Source organism: Equus przewalskii, chromosome 9 (genome assembly GCF_037783145.1).
Source record: "Equus przewalskii isolate Varuska chromosome 9, EquPr2, whole genome shotgun sequence".
Taxonomy (NCBI): Eukaryota; Metazoa; Chordata; class Mammalia; order Perissodactyla; family Equidae; genus Equus; species Equus przewalskii.
This window is the reverse complement of record NC_091839.1, coordinates 21008233-21018827: the sequence shown is the minus strand read 5'-3', so window position 1 is coordinate 21018827 and position 10595 is coordinate 21008233. Positions and strand designations below refer to the sequence as shown.

Genomic DNA, 10595 nt, shown 5'->3' with positions numbered 1-10595 from the left:
CCACACGATTACTACTGGTTTGCTGATGCCTGCTTCTTGTCTTCTTCACAGCCCAAACTGAAGGAGCAGTGTTCATTTGAAACTTTCTTATCTTAGTGCAAAGGGAAAAGAGAACAAGGTGAGCCATTTGGAGGCTCTTAAAGACTGGGAGTGATATATCCCACTTCCCCTCACAATTCATTGTCTGGAAAAAGTCACATGGCCATGCCTGTGGGAAAGGGTATGTAATTTGATAGGGCAACACAGCAATTAATTAATTCAATTAATTTACTCTATTTCCACATTAATTTACTCTATCATTGTAGTAAATGCGTATGTAAACCTGAGTGAAGATTGACATACACAAAGCAAACATAATCATATTGTGTTGTTTTAAAAATTGTATGTAATTGAACTACATGACAACAATAGCATATAAACCACCAGAAGTATCCTTGAATAAAGTGTTCGAAAGCATTTCTATTTTTCTGAAGAAGTATAAAGTTATTGAATAATTTTGAGTGTTGCTAAGAATACATGTTATGGTGAAAAGTGCAAGTTTAAAGTAATCATTAAGGGAATAGAAGCAGGATATATATGTTCCAAACTAGTCAAGGGCAAAAGTAAAGAGCAAAAAATAGAACGATTTAAAAAAATTACCATAAGCCCAAAGGAAGGCTAATAAGCAGAGTATAATAAACATCGAATAATTACCCCAAGTAGAAAGAGGTAGGTTCAAACACAAATTTATCAGTTAATAAGTTAAATGTACATGAACTAAATGCTCCAGCTTATAGACAAAGTTTGTCAGACTTGATAAATAAAGCAAAAGTACCGTCTTATTTTGTTTATGAAATAAACACATAAAACATAGGATAGGGAATGGATTTTTTTGTATGAAAAAATATCTCATGCAAATACTAAACATGACCATACTAAACTAGTGCAGCTAAATTATTATTAGAAAAAATAATCTTTACGGAAGAGAGTCACTAATAATGGGAAGGAATGCTCAAGTCACAACTCAAATTACCTGATGTAAAAATGGAAGTATTATAAAAAGATATAGACAAATTTACAATCACAGAGGGAGATTTTAATCCCTTTCTACCAATATATTACAGAATAAGCTGCTAAAAACTGTCGACTGAAATAAAGAGTCTAGGTGATATTAGTGAAGGAGTTCATTCGATGATGAGTGTGAGGAGTTTGAACCCCGGGAAAAGAGTTCAGCAGAGCGCTCTGATGGAACTGCTCTGAGGCGTGTGAGTTTAAGCACAGCTTACATCACTTTCACAAAAAGGTGCACATGCAGGGAAGAGGAAAAGAAAAATCTTTATGACTAGATTTCATGTATGTCAAAAAAGGGATAGAGTACATGTGCGCTTTTCTCTACATTATACATTGAAGGCAACATAAGAATTTCTTGGTTATACATCAGACAAATTCAGAGGCTGACGTTATCTGTGTGTGGAGGGAGGCAGGGACCAGTGTCGTTAATTATTCCCTCCATCTCTAAGACATGCAGCTGGGAAATGTGAGAGTGAGGTACCCCTTTCTCTCTTCCTGTTGTGCATCTGTCCAGCTGGCATCTTCAGTCATGAGATGTGGGGTTGCAAGGTCATTTGGCACACGCTGAAGCTGGCCTGCACGGCTGCTTCACAGCACAGCCTGGATTTCATTGTACTTACCTAAAGCCTATGCAGTGTCCTTGCTAGATTAGCCTGTTAGACCAGGTAGAAGTGTCCCAAAAATACGCCAACAAAATGTTTATAAAAGTATATGTTTCGAACAACATAGTTAACAAAAAATCAATATAATGGACGTATTGTATACAACATCCACAAAATTCACAGACTTTTCAAGCACTTATCTTCCAAAGTTTACCATATTTATCATGTTCTGGGCTATAAACCAAATCTCAACAAATTTCAAAGGACGAAAGTAATGTACTATCATGTTCTGTAAGCTCACATACACTTACAACTCAATGACAAAAATTAGCTAGAAACCCCTATAATTTTGGAAAGTAGGAAATAAATTCTAAATGTCCCATGGGTCAAAGAAGAAATGACTAAAATTATTTTTCCAATCCTACATTCTGACTTTTCAGAATAAAAAGGTTGAAAGTCTAAATAATAATGACCTTTGTACCTACAAAATAGATTCAGCAATTGTCACCACTTTGCTATCTGCCTATTTTCCCTTTAGTTATCTACATATTTATCTTTCTGGAATCATTTGAAATTAATTTAAAGTTATTATGACATTTTACTTATAAATATATTATCATACATCCCCTACATAACCATAATATCATTACCACACCTAAGAAATTAAACAGTTCTCTAATATTATTTAATGTCTTTCTATATTTTAACCTCAGGATCCATATCAACAATTTCTCAACATACTTTTAGATCTTTTAAAAAAATCCTAGATCTAATAGTTACCTACTGAACGTGACTGATAGCTTTTCACCTAGTGCAGCCTTCCCACTTATTTTTAAATGACATTCAGTTTTTTGAAAAGACCTGTCCGTGGTTTTGCAAAATATTCCCCATTTTGGATTTATCTGATTGTTTCCTTGCGGTGTTTTTAACTTGTTCATTTATCCTAGGATTTATCATGCATTTGAAGTTAGTTTTGTGCCCTGATTATATTCAGATTAAACACTTTGACCTGTATTCCTCATATATGATGCTGTTTATTTCATATTATATCATGTTAGGATGTACATATCAATTTGTACTTTAATTGTTTAAGCTAAATTTGCTCCCTTGCTTAAAGTGGTGACTGGCAATTCTATCAGTTAAAAAGATGTGTTTTTCCTTTTGCAATCAGCAAATAATCCATGAGGTTATATAAGTGAACATAAGTGAGGCCATCTTGTTACACTGAATAACCCTTTCTTAGTTGAAATCATTCTAGCATATGATCGTTGTAAATTGCTGCAGGCTATCATGATTTTCTGGCCCTGATCCTGTGCACATACACTTGCTGAGGTAACCTAACAGTTTTGTTCTTAACAATTTTAATGAATTTTCCCAGAGAATAAGAAGGCCTCCAGGAAGAAAGACTACTTGTAGGATATTCATCATCGTTGACAGAAGAAAAGAACAAGAGATCCTGGAGTCCATCACGAACATTTCCAAACCCCCTCTTTACACCCCCTTTTTCCTATATAACTGCCTCAAGATTCTGTAATCCTTGAAGATGGGTTTTTGAGACATTAGTCACCCATCTTCCAATTTGCTGGCTAATCTTACCTAATTAAACTTCCTTTCTCGCTCTCTAACTCGTTGTGATTAATTGGCTCAGATTGTGGCAAGCAGAGCGAGCCCATTGCTTGGTATCAGTTATATTCTGTCAATGTGTGAATAACAGACGTCAATGAAATGGAAATCATACATCTAGAGCAGGAGATCAAAAAGCTTATAAAATACTGAAGTAACTGACTAATTTCTGATGATTTGAAACAAAGAAATAAAGGGGAGAATTCACAAATAATCAGAAATGGAAAGGGGACATCCTTACAGACCTGTAGATGGTAAATTAATAATGAGAAGATATTATGAAATTGTTTTTTGCCAATACACTTGAAAGCTAATATGAAATAAATTCCTAGAAAAAGTAGAAAATCTGAATAGGCTATAACAAAATGTAATCAGAGGTGAAAAATCTGCCCTGAAGAAAAGTGGAAGCCCAGATGCTCTGTCAGGAACATTCTCCCACATATTCAAGTGTTGACACCAGTAATCAAGCCACAGACAAGAAAGGTAAGGGGATATTTGTTGAGCCAGCTGAGGACCAGCCTGGAAGTACAATCTTCACCAGGAAAGAAAGCACTTTGGAGAAGCGTGATTTATAGCATAGTTATATACTGGTTCAGAACAAAGAACATACGTCAGGCACGACAGGAATATACTTTTTTTCTCAAAGCCACAAGGAGATGTTTTGCTGCAGTTTAGCACATACACGGCAGGTCAGCTTGACCTTGGTTTACTGGGAAGCAAAGCTTATCTTCAAAGAAGTACCGGCATTGGAGAAGGCAGACATTCATCGCTAGCTTTAAAGAGGGCATTCTTTGCTTTAGGAAAATGTTTGAAGCAAATGTACACTGTGTGTTTGGGGGGCCATAAGTCAGGCTGCTCTGGGAAAAACAAGTTTTAGGCAGAATCAGGTTTAAGCCAGGTTGGCTTCCCCATTGTGGACAGATTTTTCAGATCCCTCTCCTTGGTCTCACAGGAGAATCTAGCAAGCAAACTGCATAGGCTTTGAGTCAGGACAATAAAATCCACGCTGTGCTGTGAATCAGCCGTGCCGGACATCTTCAGCCTGTGTCACAATGACCTTGCAACCCCACATCTCATGACGGAAGACGCCAGCTGGACAGGTCCACAATAGGAAGAGATAAAGGAAACCTCGCTCTCACATTTCCCAGCTGCATGTCTTAGAGACTGAGGGATGAATTAATGACCCTGGTCCTTGCTCCCTCCACACATAGCTAACATCAGCCTCTGAACTTGTCTGATGTATAACCAAGAAATTCTTGCTTATATTACCGTCAATGTATAATCTAGAGAAAAACCAGGTGTACCCTATCCCTTTTTTTGACATATATGAAATCTAGTTTAGGGTTTTTTCCCCTTTCCTCTCCCCTAAAAGGACACTGTTTTGTAAAAGAGATGTAAGCTGCATTAAACTCATATACCTCGGAGCAGTTCCATCAGAGCGCTCTGTTAACTGTTTTCCTGGGGTTTGAACTCCTCATGCTGATTATTGAATGAACTCCTTCCCCAATATCACTCAATTTCAGTTGACACCATATACCTCCATATGTGAAAACATTATTTTCATCACGAGGAAGAAAGACTTCCAGTCTTCTGCAGACATCCCACTCATTTTATGAAACTGACATAACTTAGCTACCAAAACCTGATCAATACAGCATGCAGAGGAAAATTATGTCAACCGCTCTCATTCATATAGATACACGATTCCTAATAAAATATTAGCAAATCACAGCCAGCAGTATATAAAAAGTTTAATACATTGGTACAAAGGAAAAACTCTTCTTTCCCTTTACAAAACACACAATACTCTGAACACTTCTGTACTCTGGTTACCAAATGCCTGGGAGTTTTTCTCACTCCAAAGGCGGCGCCCAGCGCCTTGAAGGCGGCGTACACGACCTGGCGCTTGCAGCCCCAGCGCTGAGCCACACACGCACCTGCGCGGCCTCACCAGCGCCTCCACCACCAGCCGCCAGGGGTCCTCGGCGCCCGCGCCCCGCCGGTGCTGCAGGTACGCGAAGAGGCTCTGCGCCACCAGGTCCGCCGACAGGAAGGCCCCGGCGAGGCCCAAGGCCAGGAGGCCGTAGCGATCGGAGGCCAGCGGCACGCCCGCGGCGTAGGCCCAGGTCATGAGGCCCAGGATGAGCAGCGCGAAGGCGATGGTCAGCACCCGCCGGACCAGGCCAGAGCAGTGGCGCGCTGCAGGGCTGGGCTTGGGGACGTCCTGCTGGGAGCGCAGAGAGGGGAGAGCAAGGGAAAAGAGTGCTGAAATCGTCCTGGGGAAGGGAAGACCTCCTGGGTGTTTTTTCCCAAGGGGAGGGTAACATCCCCTTTTTGTAGAGAACATCGCTTAACTACTGCAAAGTTATTTTCATCAATGAAAAAAAATTGTGGCAAACAGTTATTGAGGCATAATGCCTGATTATATTGATTCTAATAGACTTTTTCCACATTTTTAACAGCTCTTGAATCTATGAGGATTACCCTCAACGGAGTGTCACAGTTTAGCAGGGTCCCTCCCTTTCTTCGTGGCACATAAAATAATGATTCATCTCACAATCAATGGTTTCTTAGAGTCGAGACGATAACAGTAATAATCATATCCGTCTAAAAGAATAATGCAGTATGATATGTACCAGGCGCTGCTCTAAGCCTCTTAGGCACTAACAGTTTAGTCCTCACAACAGCCCTATGAGGTCGGTACTATTATCATCATCCCGGTTTTACGGATGAGGCAGCTGAGTCACACAGAGGCACAGCAACCCGGCCAAGGTCACACCTGGAAAGTGGAGGGGCCGGGATTTGAACCCTCTCTCCTGTTACAGATGAGGAAACTGAGGCACAGGAAGTGTATTCCTTTGCTGGAGGTCACTCAGACAGCCTGGCTCCATGGTCCTCCTCTGTGCTAAACGGCCTCCTAGGTCACCGGTTCCCACCTCGTGGGCTTGTTAGGAGTCAAATGAGCCATTAAGCTAAAGATCCGTGTTGTGCAGTGCAGGAGTCACCGGCCACATGTGGCTACTGGGCACCTGAAATGCAGCCAGTGTGACTGAGGAGCTGACTTTTAAATTTTATTTAATTTAAACTAATTTAAATATATACACTAATATTCAGTTATTGGAAAGCTTTTAAGTATGTTTGGGACAAGTGGGATCTATGAAGTTTCTTTTCAACTATAAATTTTACAAGATCTAAATACAGATTAAGTAGTGCAGGCCGGGTGGCGCAGCGGTTAAGTTCGCACGTTCCGCTTCCCAGTGGCCCGGGGTTCGCAGGTTCGGATCCCGGGTGTGGACATGGCACTGCTTGGCATGCCATGCTGTGGTAGGTGCCCCACGTATAAAGTAGAGGAAGATGGGCACGATGTTAGCTGAGGGCCAGGCTTCCTCAGCAAAAAAGAGGAGGACTGGCAGTAGTTAGCTCGGGGCTAATCTTCCTCAAAAAAACCCAAAACAAAAGAAAACAAAAATAAATAAATAAATACAGATTGAGTGTTTCCAAGGAAAATGCAGCATCTGCGTGAGATGTGCTTACACGTGTGGAATTTGAAGCCTGAGTACGAAAAAGAAGGTAAAATATCTCATTAATATTTCTGTATTGATTACAGATTGAAATGATAATATTTTTGATATAGAGCAGAGGTTGACACACTCTGGCCCCAAGGGCCAAATGCCTGCCACCTTTTCACCATGACCTGCAAGCTAAGAATGTTTTTTATTTATTTATTTATTTATTTTTTTTGCTGAAGAAGATTCACCCTGAGCTACCATCTGCTGCCACTCGTTCCCTTTTTGTATGTGAGCCACTGCCAGAGCATGGCCACTGACAGATGAGTGGTGTAGGATTCTGCCCAGGAAGCGAAGCCAAGCCACCACAGCAGAGCATGCTGAACTTAACCACTAGGCCACAGGGGCTGGCCCTTACATTTTTAAATGGTTGAAAAAAAGTCAAAAGAAGAAGAATATTTTGCAGCACATGAAAATTAATTATATAAAATTCAAATTTCAGTGCCCTTAAGTCAAACTTTTTTGGCACACAACCACGATCAGCTGTTCACATGTTGTCTATGACTGATTTCACATTACACCAAAGCTCAGTGGTTGCAACAGAGACCGTATGACCTGCAAAACCTCAAATATTGACTATCTGGCCTGGTAAGAAAAAGTTTGCCAGTCCCTGTTACATGGGGTTAAATAAAACATATTAATAAAATTAATTTCACCTGTTTCTTTTTACTTTTTAAAATGTGGCTACTAAAGAATTTTAGATTATGGATGTGGCTCACGTTATGTTTCTCTAGGACGGAACTAAGGTAGAGCTTTTAGCCTGGTGACAGTAATCACTCAATATTAATAATTATTATTATTTCTTCTGGAATCTTCCTTCTCTGTCCCTTTGCCCCAAACCGGGCCCTGCCTGAGTTTCTGGGGGTGGCCCAGTTCCTGCTGGGGAGAACGGAGATAGGTGGGCATCCAGAGGGTTCTAATCTCAGCAACACGCACAAACACACGTGTATCGGCCATGGACACAGCCCCCACCCAGGTATAGTCACACATGATGAGGGACACACAGAATGTGCCCACATAGGACAACACTCACGTTCTAGGAGACGACCCTAGACACCTGCCCTCAAGTAGCACTTAGGGATCCTGAGATCCACCCCTCTGACAGCCACACAGGTGAACTTGGGGACACATGCCTTTTGGCAGGAAGCAGCAACATCAGGAAGAGATGTCCACAAGGCAACAGACACACAGACACCCACCCGGGGGTCTGGAACAACGGGACAGAGTTTGAGAAGAAATAGTAACAGTTGAGATTGAACTGTATGAAATTGCCATTTTTACAGGTCAAAAGTGAGCAGATATCGGCGATTTCATTTGGTTCAACCTAAGATTTGTTGAACACACAAAAGGAGAAATCCAGACCCAGGTGTCAGGCAAGTCCTGCTCTCCCTCTGGCCCTCTCTCCCCATCCCTGGCACACACACACACACACACACACATACACGGATTTACAGCAAGATAAACATGGACATGTCACATCTCACATTCGTATAGGCGGGATGGCCATCCACACACAGCCTCACGTGGTCACTGCCCCACACAGATAGTCGCTGTCACCCACATGAGCACACACAGGAAATCTCTCGCACACGGTCTCCCCAAACACGTTGTCACAGATGTGGTGGTCCCCCACAGGGCCGCAGTCACACGCACCCACCTGTCTCATGGCTGCGGGTCCACCGGCTCTCTCCCTCCCCTCCCGTCCCAGTCTGTCTGTGCCCTGTGCCCGGAGAGCTGGGGGATCCTTTGAAGACCAGCTCAGGCGGGGGCGGGAGCAGGGCCTGACGTCAGGGCTGAACTGGGCCAGGGGCTGTGAGGTCACGGCCGAGCCGGGCAGCTCCACCCGCTTCCCGCCATCACCCCCCATCCCCCGCGCCCAGAGGGGGCTCCCTTCCCTCTCCTCCTAGGTCCCCCCATCGCTCCCCTCATCCCCGTCTCTCCCCGCCGTTTCTTCCTCTCTCTCTCTTGCTCTGTGCTTCTCTCCCATTTTCTCATCTCTCTTATCCTGTGTCTGTATTTCTCTCCGTCCCTTTCTTTCTTCCTCGTCTCTCCCCGCTTCTCGCCCACCCCAGTCGCCCCACATACGGCCTCTCCCGACAGCCGCTGGCAGACTGTCCCCCAGGGGCTTGTCTGGGCAAATGGCAGATGGAATAAGATGCACACACGTGCGTGTTTGTGGGTGTGACTGTGCTCTGGCTTGTGAGGCACGGCTGTCTGGAAGTGGAGCTGTGAGTGAATGTTCAGTGCCTAATTGGCGTGGGTCTGAGTGCGCATGCGTGTGCATGTGTGTGTGTGCCAGGGACTGAAGCTCTGGGATCTGTCTCCCCCGGGCTGGGGGCTGAACTCAGGAGTTGGTGGTCAGCTGCCCCCAGGAGCCGCCCTGGAAAGTGAGTCAGAGGAAAGCTGGGAGTGGTCTCCCAGAGGCCAAACAGACCAGGTCTTGCGGCATCTGAGCCCCAAGCCCTTCAGGACCAGCAGACTCAGTGATCAACGTCATTGTTTCTATGCCCTTCTTTACAGGGTTTTTTTGAAAAAAAATCTCTGCGCCTAATTCTTTCTCTCCACTCCTCTCACTGACCTGGTAGTGTCTCTCTCTCCCTCCACAGCTGTCTCTCTCCGTTTCTCCCTGTGTCTGTGACTCTGATCGCTTATCTCTAAGTCCTCATCTTCTTTCTCTGTCCTTCTCTTTGTCATTTTGTCTCTGTCTCCCTGGCTCTGTTTTTCTGACCATCTATCTGTCTCTCTGGTTCTCTCCCAGCCTCCCTAGCTTTGTCATTTTTTTCTCTCTCTCTGTGTCCATTTCTGCCTGCTTCCCTCTGGGTTTGTGTCTGTCTGTCTCCGATTTTCTGACTCTCAGGCTCCCTGACTTTCTTATTCTGTCCTGCTTTCTTTCTCAGTGTCTCTCCCTGACTTTCTCATCCTTTCTCATGCTCTCTTTCTCTCTCTTGTGTTTCTCTGCCTCTGCCTCTTTGTATATGGCTGTCTCCTTCTCTCCATTTCTCTCTGAATATCTGTATCCTTACCCTTTTTATTTCTGTCTCCCAGTTTTTGTTTCTCTGCTTCTCCTTTCTCTGTCTCTGTCTCTCTCTATCTCTCGGTCTCTATTCTCCCTCGGTCTCTCTGCATCTCTGTGTATCTCTGAGGCTCGATGTCTGTATATGTCTCTTTGTCTCTCTCTCTCATTCACAGTTTCACTCTGTTTTTCTGGCTCTAAGTCCTCCCTTTTCCCTGCGCTCCGTCTCGTCCAGCCTGTCCTGGAGCTTTCCCCTGCAAGATGCCAAGTCCTCACTCCCTGGGTTTCCCCGGGGAGTCAGGATGTGGGGGCCTAGGGCCAGGTTGTACCTTTGCCTGAGCGTGCCTGTCAGGGAGAAGAAGGCCAGTTCAGGGCCCAAGTGAGGGGCACCCCGCCCGTCCCAGCAGGGCAGGGCCAGCCGACAGCCTCTGACGCTGTGGCCAGGAGCCTGAGCCTCCGCTTGGTGTCTGACTGTGTCAGGATGATGGGTCCTCCCAGTGGGAGCCAAGCCCAGAGCAGGAGGGGAGGGTGATTCCACTTCCCCGGGGTGGGGATGAGGGGCAGCCCAGGCTCCACTCAGAAGCCCAGCATTTGGCTGCCCAGCCCCCACCCTGCCCTCCCTGGGTGGAGCAGCTGTATAAAACCAGATGTTTCTAAAACCAGAGTGTGGATGAAGAAGGAGAGACCAGGACTTTACACCCCAATGGTTTCCTCCTGCAGGATCCAGGAGTCTAGGCCCCC

General features: G+C 44.3%; 1 protein-coding gene across 1 annotated transcript; it reads right to left on the bottom strand.

Moving 5' to 3' along the window:
• Positions 1 to 5011: 5011 nt before the first annotated feature.
• On the bottom strand, positions 5012 to 8662 carry LOC103554197 (hyaluronan synthase 1-like). Its single transcript, XM_008525151.2, has 2 exons — positions 8499 to 8662; positions 5012 to 5499 (listed from the first exon to the last, which is right to left on the bottom strand). The coding sequence occupies exons 1-2, from the start codon at positions 8505 to 8507 to the stop codon at positions 5065 to 5067; spliced, it is 444 nt and encodes a 147-aa protein (XP_008523373.2). The 5' UTR covers positions 8508 to 8662; the 3' UTR covers positions 5012 to 5064.
• Positions 8663 to 10595: the final 1933 nt, after the last annotated feature.